This window comes from Mustela erminea, chromosome 14, assembly GCF_009829155.1.
Source record: "Mustela erminea isolate mMusErm1 chromosome 14, mMusErm1.Pri, whole genome shotgun sequence".
Lineage (NCBI taxonomy): Eukaryota > Metazoa > Chordata > Mammalia > Carnivora > Mustelidae > Mustela > Mustela erminea.
The window spans coordinates 78,427,418-78,446,934 of record NC_045627.1 but is presented as its reverse complement, the minus strand read 5'-3'; the positions used below and the strand labels follow the sequence as shown (position 1 = coordinate 78,446,934).

Genomic DNA, 19,517 nt, shown 5'->3' with positions numbered 1-19,517 from the left:
CTGGACTAGATCAGTGTTTCCCTAAGCTTTTTGAAAATGAACATTCCTTTTTAACAGCAAAAAATTGAGGGGACCCCCACCCCATATAATAGTGGCTATATGCAGTAAGTATGCATTCAGTAGTATGTTTGGAGCAATTATATTTCATTCATGTAAATTCCATACAAATGACAAAGACTACGTTTATAGGCAAACCACTCTTCAGTGTTGGGTGTGTATTTGGTGGACATTTGGAATGGTGAGCCCCTTGCCCACAGTGCGCAGGCTTCTCAGGGAGCTCGCCTGAGAACCACAGCGCCAGGTCTCCCCATCCAGGACCTCTTCTGTTTTAGCTCTGATTCAAAATAAACATCAGGACATATTAGCCTAGACCTATTTGCTAAATGAAGACGCTTCATGGAGGAAATTAATCATTCTTCAGGCTGCATTTCAAAAAGGATTTCTAAACCATGTCAGGTATTTCCTAAATGAATGAGGATAAAGAAAAATATATTTGTTCATTTTCCCTAATCCTCTGCAACACCTTTATATAAATTGGAAGTTGTTTGCCATGACTTTAATGCTCAGAAGTGATTGTTTAGATGTTATTTTGGCGTTGCTATCAAGTGCTTGTTAATTCTTGCCTGCATTTAACATCTGTGTTGAATATCATTTTTCATAGGGAACTAATGAACATGATTGCAGGTGCCTTTAATCATAGAGTCATAGAAACTGGAGACAGAATAGATGGAAATGTTGCCTTTTCCCCATCTAGAAAATGGGATTAATAATGTTACCCCTCCTCTCCCAGTTGTCAGGAATGAGAAATAGGATTGCCAAGCTAATTGTAATATAAAGAGCTGTAAATTAAATGCTAAGTAATAAGAGTAGGAATGATTTGACTAATAATAAAACGTTTTTTTTTTGTAGTTTGATTTTTTAATTACCAGTGTCTCCCAGCAGTAGTCATTACCCCTGTGCTAGAAAAACAAAAACCAGGGCAACAACTACCATTGCCGGAGAACTTTTATCTGCCTGGGGTTTTCCTTGTATCATCTCATTGAATCTGCAAAACCACCACAAAAGGTAAGCGGTTAGCCCAAGGTGGACACAGTTAGCGAATGGTGGAGTTGGAATTTGAACTCAGGCCCAGTGGACTCCAGGGGCATGCAACCCTCCCCCCGACCCCCCGCCCGGACGCCTGCTACCACTGTGCTCCTCTGCCTGTCAAATCTGGAAGTTTTGTAGTCAGATCCTGTGGTCTCATGCCTGTGATTGCTCGGGGCTTGGCCATCCTTTCTGGAAGAAGCCAGTTGAGTTGCTCACAACTCAGCTGTGAAAGGAGTTCACAAAGGAGGAGGAGAAAAGAGAAAGGAGCCCGGGTAAATGGTGTGAAGCTCTGGGTCACCGGTTCTCAGTCTGGGCTGCACATTGGAGTCACTTGGGGATTCTACTAGATTCTGGTGGGGTCTAAACTCTGTTAGAATTTAAGCACCAGGAAGAGGAGGGTTATCTATTCACTGTTGTAGTATTAAAAAAACACTGATACCTGGGCCCTACCCCAGACCTATTAAATTGGAATCTCCAGGGGTGGGGCACACACAGAGGTATTTTTTTTTTTAATGTGTATGATATTAATGTGGAGCCTAGATTGAGAACCTCTGCTCTAAGAGATTTCTTCATAGATCATGTCAGATACCGAATGGATAAGGCTTCCCCCAGGAATGATTTGATAGTGGATACTGCTAAGAAGTGTTGAGCCTTGGAACCAGACCATGTGGGTTCAAGCCCTGGTTCTTCCAGTTCCCAGCTGTATGACCTTGTAAAAGTTACTTGACCTCTCTGAGCCCATTTGCTCATCACCCAATATTTTCAATGTCATAGGATTGCTATGAGATTAAATTTGAAAATCCATGGAAACTTCTTCCCACTCTGCCCAACACATAGTAAAGGATGTCATTATTACCAAAGAAATTAAGGAGAAGGAAAATAACATTTTTAGAGTTTTGCTGTGTTTGTCTGAAAACCTTAATTTAGCTTTGTAGAGGAATTCAGGAGGAACTGAATTAAATGATAAGGGGACCTCCCCCACCCTTTAAAAACAATATTACTGACCTTTTAAGATAATCAGACCTCCTGGTAATCTATCACTTTTGTTTTAACCTTTACCATTTGCTCAAAATTATAGAGTTGATGCATTATTTCTCTCTTGTTTTCCAAATAAAGCAGAAAGCTGGAGCCATGGTTGTAATGTGAGTGTTCAAAGCTGGCATCCTGTCAAAGGCTCTTTTAGATCTAGCCTTCCGGTCATTTGTTGTGAGGGCTTTGACACTGAAAACCAAAAGATACTGTTGGAGATGCTCTTGCTGGCAGTTTAATTGGTATTTTTCAGGATATAGACACATAATTTCTATATATGCAGAATGAAATGGGGAGTGGGGCAATTATCCAGTGAGATTAAATAGTAAAAAAAGGGGGGGGGGAGAATCAGGCCAAAGGAATTCTTTAAAGCAAGCTATTTTGCCATTTTTGAATAGATACTTCTCTAACTTTGTAGAAGTAGATAAACTTAAGAGTATTTCTGTGACCTAATTACAGGCTAATAAATCAAAATGAATACATATAAAATACCCTACAAAGGCCAGGTTTTCCAATGTGTACTTGTTAATATAACAGCAGCAAAATAACTATAGGAATTGCATTTATTGCAAATGAAGGAAATGTTAAACATCTTTCCCACGTAGGGGGCAGCAAAGAAGAAAGAGAGGAGAAATCCCACCCAGTAAGAGGACCAGTAAGATGTTTTATTAAGTTATGGCTGAAAATGTTTTCTCTGTAACTGCTGCAGACATTGATTTGGTTAGTTTCCTGTCCCCTGAGAGTGGTATGCCCTTCTATTTCGTTGTTGCACTTAAATGAAAGCCAGTAAATTGTTTGACTTTTGTAATTAAACTGAAGAACTTGATTGAAGGGGAGTTTAGCTTCCCTGAAAGTGTGCTTTAAGCTAATCTACTTAAGAGGAATTATCTATTTCTTATTAGTGAAATCAAAATACTCTGTGCCTTTATAACTGATGATTTCTACGGGCCTGGTCATGAATCTTATGGTAATGGTAAAATGTCAAACATTATTTGGGGAATTTAGAAACTTTCAGTTGTCAAAAATTTAGGACTTGAGTTTTGACATTTGGTGTTGGCAAAATGTAGAGTCATATTTGTTTTCTTTTTCTTCCTTGATTTGCCATTTTTGGGGATCATGTTTATAATATTTGAGACTTTTTGTTTCTTGAATTTTTAAAAAAAAATTATAGTCATGGATGCAGATGAGAATTAGTTCTTTTGTGGGAGTAATTTTAGGGAGTAAATTTCCAGGAATTTTTAGCAAAATCATTTTAGGCAAATTTTTCAGTATGGGTTTGATTTAATTGCATCACTTTTATATATGACAATCATATATAAAGTACTACCATTGGAGCCCTATACACTTCCAAAATTATTTAAAGTGATGTTTGTGAATGCATCTCTAATGCCAATCTAATGTATTAAATTTTTGCAAAATTAAAAAATAAACAGAATTATATGTTAGCAAGGGACAGTAGATCTTGTTTTTAATTAAATTCCACTTATATTTTGTGACTGTGCATTCAAAACTGTAGGTGGATATTGTAGAAATAAAAGCGGTAATGATCAGAATTAGTTTCTTAGCAAAACAATGTTTCCATTAATACTTAAGGAGAAAGAGAGGATGAAAGTCTAAAATGTCATTTCTAAAGTGGAAATAATTTTAATATGTATTTAATGATGCCTGTCCTCTGTTTGGGCTACAGTCAGCATAACCATCTTTAAGTGGTAAGTTTGGAGATGGGAAAGAAAAGGGAAGTACAAGAGAATCTAACACAGATGTGCTCAGGAGTAAAGAGTGATGCGTATTGGGATGGTTTTGTGTAAGGGAACTTTCACTTGAAATAAAAAACTGAGGCAAAGTGAGGTTGAAATTGAAGTTTCTGGGTGCCTGCCCTGGTCTCCTCTTCTTTTTGTGTGCACAGAGAAATGGCCAAAGGAAGCCACAGGGTCACCGAGGACCCCCCCCCCACCCCGCCACTGCCCCTGTTGGTGGGAACTGGCCAAACTCCCAGAAGGAGCTACCCTTGTCCAGCAGCTACTGTTAGACTGTTGTAAAAATTTGAGTTGATTTATGAACAGCCAGGTGATTTAAAATATCCTGGAGCCATTCTCGGTAATCATCTTTCCTAAAGTTCATGACCAAATATTTGCACTCTAGGCTTAGGACCTTTATGGGAATTTGAAACTAGAGAGGACTGTGTACCAAACTCATGAGGCAGAGAATTTCTAGCAAAAAGCATCTCAGTTAATGTGAGTTATCTCTGCCTTCTAAAGAATTTTTCTACTTCTACAGCATTAAAAGTAGAGTTCCTGTTTGAGAGAACTAGTAACAAATGTCTTTTGGCCATAAAATTATTCCATATCAACACTTGTTGGATTTTTTTTGTATTTTTTTAATATTTTATTTTTTATAAACATATAATATATTTTTATCCCCAGGGGTACAGGTCTGTGAATCGCCAGGTTTACACACTTCACAGCACTCACCATAGCACATACCCTCCCCAGTGTCCATAACCCCACCACCCTCTCCCAACCCCCCTCCCCCCAGCAACCCTCAGTTTGTTTTGTGAGATTAAGAGTCACTTATGGTTTGTCTCCCTCCCAATCCCATCTTGTTTCATTTATTCTTCTCCTACCCCCTTAACCCCCCATGTTGCATCTCCACTTCCTTATATCAAGGAGATCATATGATAGTTGTCTTTCTCCAATTGACTTATTTTGCTCAGCATGATATCCTCTAGTTCCATCCATATCATTGCAAATGGCAAGATTTCATTTCTTTTGATGGCTGCATAGTATTCCATTGTGTATATATATACCACATCTTCTTTATCCAGTCATCTGTGGATGGACATCTAGATTCTTTCCATAGTTTGGCTATTGTAGACACTGCTGCTATAAACATTTGGGTGCATGCGCCCCTTCGGATCACTATATTTGTATCTTTAGGGTAAATACCCAGTAGTGCAATTGCTGGGTCATAGGGTAGTTCTATTTTCAACATTTTGTGGAACCTCCATGCTGTTTTCCAAAGTGGTTGCACCAGCCTGCATTCCCACCAACAGTGTAGGAGGGTTCCCCTTTCTTCGCATCCTCGCCAGCATCTGTCATTTCCTGACATGTTAATTTTAGCCATTCTGACTGGTGTGAGGTGATATCTCATTGTGGTTTTGATTTGTGTTTCCCTGATGCCGAGTGATGTGGAGCACATTTTCATGTGTCTGTTGGCCATCTGGATGTCTTCTTTGCAGAAATGTCTGTTCATGTCCTCTGCCCATTTCTTGATTGGATTATTTGTTCTTTGGGTGTTGAGTTTGCTAAGTTCTTTATAGATTTTGGACACTAGCCCTTTATCTGATATGTCGTTTGCAAATATCTTCTCCCATTCTGTCAGTTGTCTTTTGGTTTTGTTAACTGTTTCCTTTGCTGTGCAAAAGCTTTTGATCTTGATGAAATCCCAATAGTTCATTTTTGCCCTTGCTTCCCTTGCCTTTGGCGATGTTCCTAGGAAGATGTTGCTGCGGCTGAGGTCAAAGAGGTTGCTGCCTGTGTTCTCCTCAAGGATTTTGATGGATTCCTTTCTCACATTGAGGTCCTTCATCCATTTTGAGTCTATTTTCGTGTGTGGTGTAAGGAAATGGTCCAATTTCATTTTTCTGCATGTGACTGTCCAATTTTCCCAACACCATTTATTGAAGAGGCTGTCTTTTTTCCATTGGACATTCTTTCCTGCTTTGTTGAAGATTAGTTGACCATAGAATTGAGGGTCTATTTCTGAGCTCTCTATTCTATTCCATTGATCCATGTGTCTGTTTTTGTGCCAGTACCATGCTGTCTTGATGATGACAGTTTTGTAATAGAGCTTGAAGTCCAGAATTGTACTTGTTGGAATTTTTATTAACTTGTGGATCTGACCTAAACTTTGGCTGTCTAATCCTTAAATGCTTTCTTTTTTTTTGCTAGCCAAGCTGACAGTATGCAGGGGGAAAGTAAGGCTTATGTACTGATTTTGAGAATACAGCCTCAAAGACTGTATTTTATAGAGCAAGAATCAAAGACTATGTTTGTAGAGTAAGAACAAAAACAAATCTTGTTTTAAAGTATCATATTGAAATAACTATAACATGCGGTTATCAATTTATAAGCTTTAGAATGTATATCATCCTGTGTATCATATTCTATTACTTTACTGAAAATCCAGGCATTTTGGATTCTTGACTAAGACCATTGCAAGAAAAATATCTGTTCAGTAAATAATTTTTACACATTTCTTATAAATCTGTTGTTGGAAACTAGTTGTCTTCTCTTGAGACAATTCTAAATGCAAAAGCAGGAAATGCAATCAAAACCAGGCATTGAAAATTTACAGAACTTTTCATTTGTATTTGTAATAGACTTTATATCCATGTATTATTTGTGATATGAGAATAGGAGGAATCACCATGTGTTGGTATTTTTTTTTTTTAACTAAAAATCACCATTTTACCTTCCCTAGTACATGTTGTCTGAGTCTGACTCTAACTCACTAGGGACAAGCCTTGAACGTTTTATGCTCTCTTTGAGTACTGATGCTAAGAAACAAATGCAACACAGCTTGGCACAAAATTTGACACTTGCTGGTGGGTCGGAAAATGTCACACGCAGAGCCTGTATGCTCTGGGGCAAAGGCTCAGGTACCACATCAGGATCAGCCCCTCTGATCACCCTGTTTCTGAGAAACATCCCCTCGCTCTCCGAATTTAGACTTCAGCATATACACCTTGCGCTAGCTTATCCTGTCTATTTTTCACAAGATAAGTAGGTAAAATTGTCAGGTTTTTAATGGCTGGTGTCTGCAGCTAGTCCTTTGGGTCAGTCATCTTTGTGTTGATTCTCAAGTGCATCTGTCTCAGTTGGATGTTTTAAACTAAGCTGAACTCTGGAAGGCTTGGATTGGAGGAAAGGGACTGTAATCCTGTGTTACGCAAACTGGAGAGAGAGAGTATGGTATCGTTTCTTGGCTGCTTAGTGCTTTCTGACTTTCGGAAGAAAAGGAAACTTGGCAGCATGTAATTCTAAGAAAATTGTAAGAAACAAAGTAGAACCCAGCTCTTCGTGGGGGCAGGGAAGGGATGAAGTCTGCCTAGATGGCTTCCGCGTTGTCTGATGTCCTCACAAACCTTGAGGGTTCAGTGTTGACTGAGAATGAGCCTGTACATTCCACCGAGGGAAGAAAGAGCAAAATCTTTTTCTTCCCTTAGCCGGTGGTTCTGTTAATTCAGGAGCTAGAAAGCAGATTTTAAATTGACATCATTTTCAAACTGGAAAGTTAAGTGCCCCTTCTATCTGGAATACAGACATTTCAACAGGTCCTGTTGCGCTTGATGTGAACTTTTTATTCGAGTATAAAGGATCTTAACATTTCTGGGTGTTAACTTTTAGGGAATACATAGCAGTAGCAAACACAGCAAACACTAAATAAACAAAGGGTCTCAGGCTGAAATAAATGTCTGTGGCTTTCACGACGTAAGTACATCCACAGATGTGATTATGAAGAATGTTAGCTTTTACCCTAGAGAACAATCACATTTTAGCCCCGGGGTACCGCTCTCACTGCTGGTGTGAACATTTCACCAGTTAGGTACGCACAGACACAGGAATGATGCAGCATTTTAAAATACATTCTTTTCTTCTTAAACACATGCCCACCATCTTAACAAATGCTGTTTAGTGCAAAGTTCAAACACGTCACCCAAGGTTAATTTCTACCTCGTGCAGTCAGGTGGTTTCAGAAGTGCTGCGAGGATCCGCAGGAGCAAGGAGATGCAAATCCCCATTTTGCTGTCTCTGCCCTTTGGAATTCTGTTCAGACCTCTTACGTTGTGCGCAGACATAGGAAAAAGGAGGACGCACAAGTGAAACCAGTGCTGGGGCTGCTGTCAGTGTGGACGTTCTTTCCACTGACCGTGTGCTTGTTTCACTTGTTTTTGTCCTCTTCACACATTCTTTTTCTCCCCTCTTCACACTGTCTACCCAGGCTCGCTCTGGGAGTTCATGCGGAGGACACCAGCCCGAGCACCAGCAGCAAACACCGCCCCCCCCCACACACACCCCAGGGCCACCTTCCTCACATTCCTGCTTCCTGGGCCATTTTTTGCGAGGCGGTTTGGGATTCCAGCCCTGGTGGTCCAGGCTCTCCTAGCTGTGGCTATAGGGACTTAACCCATTGACCGCCTGTCCAATAGGCAAAGCTGTTGGAAATAGCTGTGTGGTTATATTTACTGCTTCTGTGTTTCCGTGATAGGAATCGTCTTTATAGATAAGAAAATCATAGAACCACGCAGAGCTTTTGGGTCATTTAGTTCCACACCGTCATTTTATACACACACACACATACACACACACACACCTTCATCTAAGCAAATAGAAACACCTCTAGTTGCTGGCAAAAAGCTGTCAAGATAATTCTTTTATTCAGGAATCAATTTATTTAATGAGCTTAAATTAAATATTTTTAAAATCCTCTTTGTTATGGGTAAAGGAAAAATACCATTTATGATATACAGTTAGTATGGTTATTTTGGTATAATACGTGTAATTGTCCCAACTGAATATCTGGCATATTCTGACAGTATTACAAGACTTAAAAATGTAAAGTCTAAAATTCCTAAATTCCGAGAAAAAAGTGCGGCACCTGTTTTGGGTTGTGGATCTCGTACCGCGGCCTCTCAGAGGTTTAGCTGGATAAAGTTCTGTGGCTTTCCTCAGATTTATAATTTTAAATGGCCTTTTGGTAGCTGTGTTCTCTATACCCTAGTTTGTCAAGTAAGCAGGCGGATGTTTTTGCCTTCTGATAAATTACCATTATAAACATGTCTGCCTCCCTTACTTCATCTGCTACAAAAAATATTCAGGGCTCATCCGGTTGGAAGGTGAGTCACCTGAGGCTTTGTTCCCGAATTAGTAACGCAGCAGGCTCTCATTTAGCAAATTGTGCTTCTCATCAATTAAAAGGCAAAAAGTTTCTCTCTTTCCCTCAGATAGAGACTTAGGCTTTCACCTGTCAGAGGAAAATGAAACCGTCACTAACCAGTGTTTATTTTGCTGGCGGGTGCATGCCTACTACAAAGTGATTTTTTTTTTCCTCCAGGTGAATTACTCCCCACGTTGGCGTGGCAATGACTAATAAAGTATTTATGAAAACGCAAGTGTGTCGTCCCCACTCCCACAGTGTGTCACTGCTGCCGCCAAGTGACAGGTCTGAAAAAAATACATCAGCAAACCTTAAACAATTAGAGCATCGATTCCACTTTGGAAAACCAAGGCCCCCACTCCCTCCTAGACAAAGATACCTTCTCCTTATAGGAGGAGAACGCAGAGGCTCTCCTAAATCCCTCTGACCCATGTAGCCAGCCATCCCTCGGAATTCGGGTTTCTGAGACTTAAGAATGGCACGGTGGTGAAGAAAAGAATGTCTTTCCCTGAACCAACTCCATCTCATTCTGGCGTTGCGGGGAGTTTTTAGTCCGGTTAGTTGTCCACAATCACACACAACATCCTCCTGAGCTACAGGAGGGAGCAGTCCCTGTCTTAAAAATCGAGTAGACACACCAAGAACTTGCAACTCTGGGAACCCGCGAGTGCTTGGAGACCTATGCAAAGACCATTCTCCTGAGCAACCTCGTTCTTGAACTGGGCTAAGAGCTTTCAATTGCTGTGACATTTTCAGCCAGGGAAGGGAATAGTTGTTGCGGAGAAATGTTTTACAGGCAATTACTTTATATTATCAACAGAGCAATTCCCTGTCCAGAGAGGGGCCAAAACGATCAAGTTAAATCGTGAAAGAGAGAAAGAGCGAGCGGGAGAAGGGATTCATCTCATTAGCAGGTGCCAGTGCGGCTGGCTCTGCGGCGCACGGTGTCACTGGCCCTTTAAGACGATGGCTGCGCTCCCTCCGCCGCCGCCGCCCCCTCCCCCGGAGCTGTTGACAGGTCTAAACCTCCCGAGCAGCCCATTGTGGCCACAGTAGGAGGCACCTGCAGAAAATGTGCCAAAACCAGGCAGGGAGCAAGAGCTTTTCAATAAGCCCCGCAGCTGGAGAGGAGAAGCAACACTAAACACGCGGGCGCAGACCAGGCATGTGATGGGAAAAGGGGTCAAACCCAGACACCTCCTATCGGCTTTCTGAGCTTTCTGAGCACCGTTTGGTTCAATTTGCTGACATCTTCTAGCTGGCTTTTCTCTATTTGCTTAATATGCTGAGGTATTTAGCTTAAAAGCACTAAATACTCCATCACGAGGAGCTCTTCTCTCCCTTTCCCATTTACTGTTATTAAGGACGTTTTCCAGTATTTTCTCCCTCTTTCTGCTCCAAACTAAGATTGTTTTCTTTCAGTTCTCTCTCTCTTACTGCTACCTCGCAGGCATTCGCCGCCACATGCTGCATTGCAGGCTTGATTGGACTCTTTCTTAATTCGAGGGCAAGTCAGGCTCTCCCAGTTTGGGCTCTGGGCTGCCTTAGTAAAGCACACATTCCAGCTGCTATCAGCACATGTCTGGAAGATGCACAGCATTTCGACGCAGTAAACCTTTGCTGGGCATCTACTGTGTCCCCACCACTGTCGTAGGGACTTCTGGAAATCCAGAGATAGACAGATGTGCCTCCCCTCCCCTACTGCTTAGGACCCAGCAGAGAGGCCAAAGCGCTGATGGCACCATGGGTTTTAGGAATTGGTCTTGCACCCATGCATTTGTCTTTGTGGTACTTACAGCCCTTTGGAGAATAAGCTGGAGTGGAGGTAGGGCAGGGGGGGTGGCAGGGAGCGATCTGGCATGTGCTGGTGGTGTAGTGGCTTTGTCTAGTCTCTCTTGAGAAGCAAGAGGACAGAGTCTCACTAAGCTGAGAACCTGGCATCACACCTCAGTTTTGGCAGCTCTCAAAGGTCTGGAAATACTTGCCTTTCTTTTTTTTTTTTTTAAATTTTTTTCTTTATTTATCTGACAGAGATCACAAGTAGGCAGAGAGGCAGGCAGAGAGAGAGGAGGAAGCAGGCTCCCTGCAGAGCAGAAAGCCCGATGTGGGGCTCGATCCCAGGACCCTGGGATCATGACCTGAGCCGAAGGCAGAGGCTTAACCCACTGAGCCACCCCGGTGCCCCAATCCTTGCCTTTCCATGGGGCCTTCCGGCTCACATGATAATGTTCCATCTGTTCTTTTTCCCACTGGAGGTAGTAAGGCATTACCTTGGTCTTACAGATGAAAACATCTGAGACTCAGCACAAAGCACCTTGCCCAAGGGCACAAACCAGTGGGTGATAAGTGCAAAGGCCCTGAGGAAGCTGACCCCTCTGCTGCCCACCGTTACCTTTCTGCTTCCCTTCTACCCTGTGCGGCCTCTTCCACCTGTCTCCCAGCGCGAACACACACGCTCTGAGAGTGGCGCAGAAGCAGACCAAGGGACATTTTCACAGTGAAACTTCTCCCTCTTCCTACAGATGGAGAGTGTTGGCGTGTACGGACTCTGTGGGTGTGCAGCGAAGAGCAAAGTGAAGTGTGACTCCAGGTGGGAAATACCAGCTTCAGGTAGGGAAGGAATGGATTTGTGCAAGTACCAAACTGGCGTCGGAAGTTGTCCCACCGCACCCCCCCCAGCCCCAGCCCCCAGCAGATTTCATTCCTTGGGAGAGGGATGAGGCCCATTTCTAGCTGGTACAGTTACCCTATAGCACATGCAAGATATTTGCCAAACCACTGCAGAACATCTGGTCACTCAGAGCGCTGACGAGTGGTAAGAGGCGTGAGAGCAAGAGTATTTCAGAAGCCCCCTTGAGTCGGGAATTGAAATTGTTTCCCACCTACTCAGAGCTTGGAAAATGGGCAACAGCGGACATCTACACTCCCCAGCACAGCTGCGGAGCGGGACCTGGCTGGGCGCACTCCTGTCCCCTCCCTGCCCGGGCTCCGCTGGCTCTGGGGGCTTGCGTGTGAGAGTTCAGGCCTGTCCTGAGGCAGGAAGGGATGGTCTCGGGCTCCTCCAAGCTTGTTTATGCTTTAACATGTCTCTCCCCACAGAGGACTGGTCCTCTTCTTCCTTCTTGCCCAGTGCCTCCCTCCAATTCTGGAGGAAACAAGTGGACTATTCATGTAAAAAGAGAAAGAGTGAGCTGGGGGGCGGGGGGCGGGGGGGGGGGATGCCACCGACAAACTCCATTGAAAGCCACTGGCTGTTCATTTACATTCACACTTTTTAAAAATGTTAACTAATGATGTTAAATGGTTTGCCAAAGGTCCTGGCAGGTCAGTTGTAGAAGTGTCATTTCTGCCTAATTAGGGCTCTTGTGGCTGCCCGGGGCCTCCCAGTGCAACTGGTGACAAGCCGAGAGCTGACAGCTTCAATTGGTGCCAATAGGAAGGTTGGGCCGGTCATGTTTTCCAACTCAGCCAGGTGTTTGCTGAATGGGGGAGGGGGCCTGGGGAGATCTGAGCGCGTCCATGATCCGTCTTCTTTCACTGCTGCCTGGCAAGTCCTCTCCCTCTGCCTGTCTTGTCTTGTGTCAAGGTCAAGAATGGGCTTTGCTAAATCAGCAATTTGGGTTATCTCTGGGAGGTCATTAGCAATCCCTGGCCCAGACATTTCAAGTGGTCTCAGACCCCAGATGCTAGATTTTTTTTTCTCCTCCCTAAAATCAGAAAGTAGGAAGAGAAAAGGAAAGTTTTAGGTTAAAAAAAAAAATAGTAGGAAGAAAACAAAACAGACCAAAAAAGACCCAGAAAACTCTGCATAGCCCTCAGAGTGTTAAGCTTCTGAAGACATTCATAATAGGAAAACTGCTAGAAGAGAAAACAGCTAAAACATCCAGCTCGATGCTTTGAATGTTTTCCAGGGAAGACGGTAATGAAAAAGAAATCATGTAATGTGCAGCTGGATGTTGCGTGCCTGTCACATAGTAGGTGTTCAACAAATAAGTTACTGCTGATTTGATTTTTCAAGGGAGAAATTTTTGCCTGGAAAACAAAGAGCAATTGATAGAGACCTGGTATATTCCACACCTGCTTTACTTGTTCCTGAAATGCTCTTTGAGTTTCTCAGTTCATCATAAAATACGTGCTAAGTTGGAGTGCCACATGAGAGGTTGATATGATTATTTTATTTCAGTTTTTTGTTTTTTTCCCCCCACTTTTTTTTTTTTTTTTTTTTAAACAACTTAAGCAATAACTACTTGGGAGCCCCAGGCTGCAGCAGCCAGAGCAAAGAGGCACTCCCGTGGCACTGAGAGGACCTCTGAGTGCAGAATTTGGCTTGAGCACACTGGCGGGTCCTGTGGGGGGTGACAGCACTCCCTGTTCGACCTGAGTTGGACACATCCACACTGGAACACACGCAAACACACACACACACAGTGCACATGTCCGTGGTCCACCTGACGGAACGGCAGGATTCAGGCATGAGCGTCTACGGGTCATGCTTGTTAAATCAAAGCGGGGGTGGGGGGGGAATGCATTAGGAAAAAAAAAAAAAAAGCCACGTTCATTTTATGAAAATCTGAAGACCAGACCCAAAGAGGTCAGTTCTGGGGAGGAGGAGGGAGACTACAGTCATAGGCGTCTGAAACCGGCAGTTTCCAGCTCTCTGTCCTGCTTGCTGCCTCTGTTATCTCAGATAGGGAACAATGAAAGTTGGGGTCAGAAAGGAGACTGTTCCCATCTGTTGATTTTCTCAATGGCGTGGAGTGAACATAAAAGGAGGCGGCCTCTGTAGGCTCGCCAAGGGACTAGCTGGTCCTTATCAGGGCCCACGCGTAGTCAGTCATCTCTCTGTGGCTGGAGACCACGTCACCGTATTTTCTTCAGACCCAGGACAGACAGACGCTAACAGAGGGAATTCATAAAATCGCCTCATAGGCTGACCTCATGAATGCTATGTGAGCAAATGAATCTAGATACCTCCAGACAGTTCAATTGACTGTTTCCAATTTTCCAGGGCCCTCCTTGGTCACTGAATGCCCTCCAGGGGTCCACTTTGCATTCTCGCCCATTCCTTTGGTGCTTGGCACATGTTCATTTTCTTCTCCTTCAGTCATCTTCCTGGTTTTGTCCTGGGATATGGTTTTGCTTCTAGTTCCAGTACGGACCCCCACCATGGCTCTGCCTCCCATATCCGCCTCTATCCGCTAGACATGACCTGCCACCCATAATGGCTGTTTGCAGACTTCGAGGGCAAACGTGTGAGTGTCTGGCTCTTAACGAATGCTAAGAAGTGGCCACTGAAGCCCCTCATAGGGGTTAGGAAGGTGAATATTTAAAAATCATTCTGTAAGATATTCGTGGTAAAGAAAAACATTCTTGCAGCCATGACACCAGCATGGGAAATAAGCCAGTCATTTAGTATAACGAAACAAAGCAACAAAAAACTTTTGAAGACTTGTGAACAGAGGAAAGAACATACACGTGACAGGGAGTCTTCTGTTTGGTGGCGTTAATATATCCTGGTGGTGCTCATGAAAACTGGTCCTCACAATGGCAAAATCATGTTCAGTTGGATATTACCTAAACCTTTCTGAAAGCAAATCTGATTTCGACATTCCATTGTTTTGAGGCTTTTTGATGGCCCTTTCAGATCTGATTCTGGCTTCTCTTTGACCTTGAACCCTTACTCTGCTGTGCTGATCTGCTGGCAGTTCTCAGGACCTGCCAGGATGTTTCATGCCTCAGGGCCTTTGAACAAACTCTTTTTTTAATCCTTGGAATGCCTTCTCTCCCTATTGTTCTCCCAACAAACACCTATTTCTTATACCACCTCCTCCCTAAAGCTTCTCCTGACACCCCTTTCTTTCTTATGCGCCCCTCTGCAGAACCTCACAGTCTTTCGAAGAAGAATAATAGTTGTGATAATAAAAGCTCCGTTTTACTGAATGCCTTGTGTGTGCCCGTGTCTGTGCTTTTGCTAGTTATACCGTTCATTCCTCACTGCCCTGTGAAGAAGGCGCTGTCGTAGATGCTCATATCACTAATGAGAGCCTGTGGCTCAAGTTGTGTGTTGAGGGTCACACAGGTTGAACATGGTGGAGTGGGACCTGAGCCAAGCCAGCGTGATTCAAGCACATGTAATAACCACCTTTGATCTAGAACCACCGAGTCACGTGGACTCCCATTATAAGTGGCTGCCGTGCTGGTGTTTGGGTTTTAGTGTGTCTCCCCTCTAGCTGGTGAGCTCGTGGGTGTTGGTGACACTCTTTGCTAAGTCTGTGTCTGGTGCCGAGTAGGGTCAGCACATGGCAGAGACTCTAAATGTGGGTCGAATTTAACAAAATTGAATAGAATTGAATTTACTACATATTTATGCGTATGTGTGTTATGTATATATTCTCTCTCCTGCCTCTCTTATTCTCTGTGTGTTTTTTATATATACATATATATGCACACTATACATACATATATAGCTAGGTACACAAGATGCATATATGTATATGTCGGTATATATATACATAAACAAACAGACATATATGTATATAAAGAGATTACAAGGCAGGGAGCGAGAGAATCAGTCTCAGCTGGGAGGAATACACATGCATTCTTGTCTGTTTGACTTTGGTTGGTGAGTTTGTAGTCTCTGTTAACCTCGTTGCCTTGTAGCATGGGGGAGACAGCATGTACCTTGGCCCGGAGGCTCCTAAAACCAGACCTTGAAGCTCTCCAAGTTCTTCTCTGAGTGTCCTATTATGGTTAAGCTTACTGGTTATCAGAGGAAGCGGATGTTTGGGTAGAAGGGCATTTTTGAGGGTTTTTTTGTTTTGTTTTGTTTTTTGTAATTTTTTTTTGTTGTTGTTGTTTTGGGCGGTAGGGGTGGGGGGGGGTTGGCTATGCATTGTCTCAGGTATAGAGCTGAGTCCTACTTTGTCTAAACAGTTTTCTTCATCATTCGGTCTTCTTGAGCCTGAGCTTGTTAGTGATGATGAGCCTGGGTCTCGTTCCGTCCTGTAAGGTCCTGTGCATTATGAAAAGGGCAAGACTAAGACCCAGCGTAGAGAGTAGCCTTAGCACAAAACCGAAAAGTTCTCTTAGAGCTAAGAGGCACCCATCTGATCTGGAACATTGGGTGAGGATTCAGTCATAGCCAGTTCAAGGACAAGAAACTCCCTCCCGGATCCTGTGCTCATATGTCGCTTGCTTGCAGGGGGAGACAGTTCGTGTGGCATTTGTAGACAGGTGCCCATTTGTCACACTTATTTTTATCCTATGAGCATGAAATCCCAGTTTTAAAATCAGATTCCAGAACTCAACAAGCTTTCAGGTTCTTACTGATTTTCTAAAGTAGTTCAGTGGCCCTTGGTGAGCCCGCCCTGCTGTCCTGTTGACTCCCTTCCTGCCACTGACCAGCCATACCCTTTGCTTCTCTCTCTGCTCTTTCGCTCCCTCCCGGGAACCCTTCCCCTTGGCCTTGCCAGACCCTGTCCATCCTTTGAGAACCTGGTCGGTCGATGGGGATCTGACCCTTTCCAGCTTTGCTACGCCATTGAAGGTCTTGTTACTCACCCCAGGCTTCTCTCTTGATGTGCAAAATGCTTTCAGGGTGTAGAGCCTTGGAGGAAAGCGGGGTGAAAGTTAAGACAGTATCTCGTGCATTTTCACCAATGGAGTCCTGATGGCGAGCTGACTCAACTGGCACTTCGGCAAGAATAGCATGTCTGAAGTTAAAAAAAATTTTTTTTGAGTATTTGCCAACTTTTAGTGTTTTTCTATTTTAAAATAGGGCTCTGTAGTTATAAGTAAAAGTAATTTTTCTGAACTATGCCTCTGAGTGTCCTTGGTGTATCATTACATTCCTTTGGGCGGGCAGGCCGGCTTGGATGCGGGATCCCTGCAGTTGCCCAGGCCCTGTGCTTGTTTTAATGCTCTGATGTTGCCATCGTGAAACTCGTAATAGCTTGAATGAGGGCTCCTGCATGTTCATTGTGTCCTGGGTCCTGTAAGGTATGCAGATGGCCCTGCCTTTGGGGTTTTGTGACTCTTCTGACTGGGAAGCGTGAAGAGACAACGTTAAAACCTTAACGTGACTTCGGTACCACCGACTGGGAGGCTGCGTGAGAGTCTGGGGGCTCTTTAAGGGAGGAGTTCTAGGCCGAAGACAGGAGGGTCTAGAAGGGTAGAGGCCCCTGAATGCCGAACTTGCCAGGGATCAGCTGTGCCCAGCAATGTTCTTAACATCCGTCTACAAAAAGCAGGGAGAGAACAGTCTGTGGTTCTATAGTTGATGTTCAGAAAGCTTCCTGGGAGAGCCTGGCTTTTCACCTCAAACTCCCAAATCATTTGGCCAAGAATTTCTGCTTGTTTGAAGTCTTCAGAAAAAAATCCCCAATGAAACATACCAACGCCGGAAGTGGGCTCCCCATTTTCAAAATGTGCGTGTATACGTTCCATTGTCGCTCTTCTTGGGACCTCCTCTTGTTTTACTGCCTTATTTGGAGAGGGACCTGGAGACGCACATATGATGACATGTGGGGTGGTGTATTTGAGAAACAGGACTAAAGGGAAAATAGGGCCAAGTCAGGAGGTGAGTCCGTGGATGCGAGCTGTGAGGTCTTGTGGTGTTTTTAAAATAGGGACCATCTCTGTGTCTGTCGGCCTCCACAGTGATGGGACAGAAGTGCGTGGGCAGCTGTGGGGAGGCGGGTCCCAACCGGGGTTGCACTGCTCCCCACGCCCGGTATTTAGCCGTGTCTGGGGAAGGTCGGTTGGGCTTTCTAGAACTCTGTCTGCGTGAGGGAAGAAGCCCTCTCCCAGGAGGTCTCAAGACACAGTCCCTTGCAAAGCTTTATTTGGAGGAGAAGGTGACTCCGAAGGCTTCCTGATGTCTCACAGTCTATCCCCCGTGACTGCCCCATCCCCCAGTAGCTCCAGTGACCCAGCGGCAGTGGCAGCAGAGCGGTGAGCCCGGCGCTGGCAGTGTTGGTGGCACTTGCATGGTGGCGGTGGCACCAGCACTGGCGGTGGTGGTGGCACCAGCACGGGCGGCGTCTATATCAGCGGGACGTGGCACCGCGGCTTTGAAGCAGACGATTGGACACGGCAGCGTCACAGTGGCTGTGTGGGCGCATCAGGTTCCATGCAGATTGGGGGGCAGGTGGCTGGAAGTGTCCCAGCGTGGGCTCTGCCTGCAGGGATTGGGCAGGTGACTGAAGCCTGGACCGCGGAGACCATGGAGAGAGAGAGGTACTGGAGGCTCCGCGGGAGGATGAGCCCAGCTGGTGGAAGATGGACCCCATTTTTTGCCTTAAGATAGAGTATCCCAAGGAGAGATGAGGGCTACAAGATTTAGAGCATTTGTAAGATAAGAACCAACCTGCTGATTAGGAGAAGCTTGCTTCCTCCTTGTGTGGGCAGTTGAGCACACATTCATCCGCTCCTGTGTTCTTTCAGTGATTGGTTCAGCAAACATCATGGGACCTTCCTTAGAGTCTGAGGTCAGATTATTGGCTTCTGAATCTGTCTCTGCCCTTGGTCTCTGCCGCTGGTAGACTGTACCATTGCCAGTCTACAACCATGACAACATTAGGTCGTGAAAGTTGGGTGATTTCTCTAAATTTCAGTTTCTGTGTCTCTAATATGACTTGTGAATAATAGTAAGTGTCCACCTCATTGGGTTAGCTAATGCATCTGCTTAATCCATTCATCAGTTGGGCTATTCCTTACTTTGGCTAGTATAGGTAATACTAGTGCTCATACTAATGCAGTAAACATTGGGGTGCGTGTGCTCCTTAGAATTAGTATTTTCGTATCTTTGGGTCAATAACTAGTAATGCAGTTTCTGGATCGTAGGGTATTTTCTGTCCTTTTGATTAGTCACCCTCATGGGTGTGAAGTGATATGTCATTGCATTTTGATTTGCTTTTCACCTATGCCTGCAGATGCTGGCCTATTGGCCATTTCTGTATCTTCTTTGGAGAAATGTCTATTCAGATCCTTTGCCCATTTTTTGGAAGTAATTTATGTATTTATTTGAGAGAGAGAGAGAGAGAGCATGAGAGGGGAGAAAGTCAGAGGGAGAAGCAGACTCTCCATGGAGCAGGGAGCCCAACGTGGGACTTGATTCTGGGACTCCAGGATCATGAGCTGAGCCGAAGGCAGCTGCCCAACCAACTGAGCCACCTAGGTGCCCCCTTTACCCATTTTTAAATTGAGTTGTATCTTTTTATTGTTTGCTTATAAGAGTTCTTTATATATTCTAGGTACATACTCTAGATGCACAGACTCCCTCATCAGAAATATGATATTCAAATATTTTTCTTTCTCTCATTCTATATATTGTCTTTTCGCTTCTTTGGTAGTGTCCCTTGATGCACAGAAGTTTTAAATTTTGATTAAACTTTAAATTTTGATTAAGCCACATTTATCTTTTTTTTTTTTTTCCTTCTTTTTGCTTGTTCTTTTGGTGT

The 19,517-nt window shown here is 44.0% G+C and overlaps 1 protein-coding gene across 1 annotated transcript in view; it reads left to right on the top strand.

The window, feature by feature from the left end:
- Window positions 1-19,517, top strand: part of HSPA12A (heat shock protein family A (Hsp70) member 12A) — a 154,774-nt gene that overhangs the window by 4,026 nt on the left and 131,231 nt on the right. Inside the window, exon 2 of the mRNA XM_032311922.1 lies at window positions 11,580-11,667. Within this exon, the coding sequence (XP_032167813.1) occupies window positions 11,580-11,667 (88 nt within the window). The remainder of the gene's footprint in view (window positions 1-11,579; window positions 11,668-19,517) is intronic.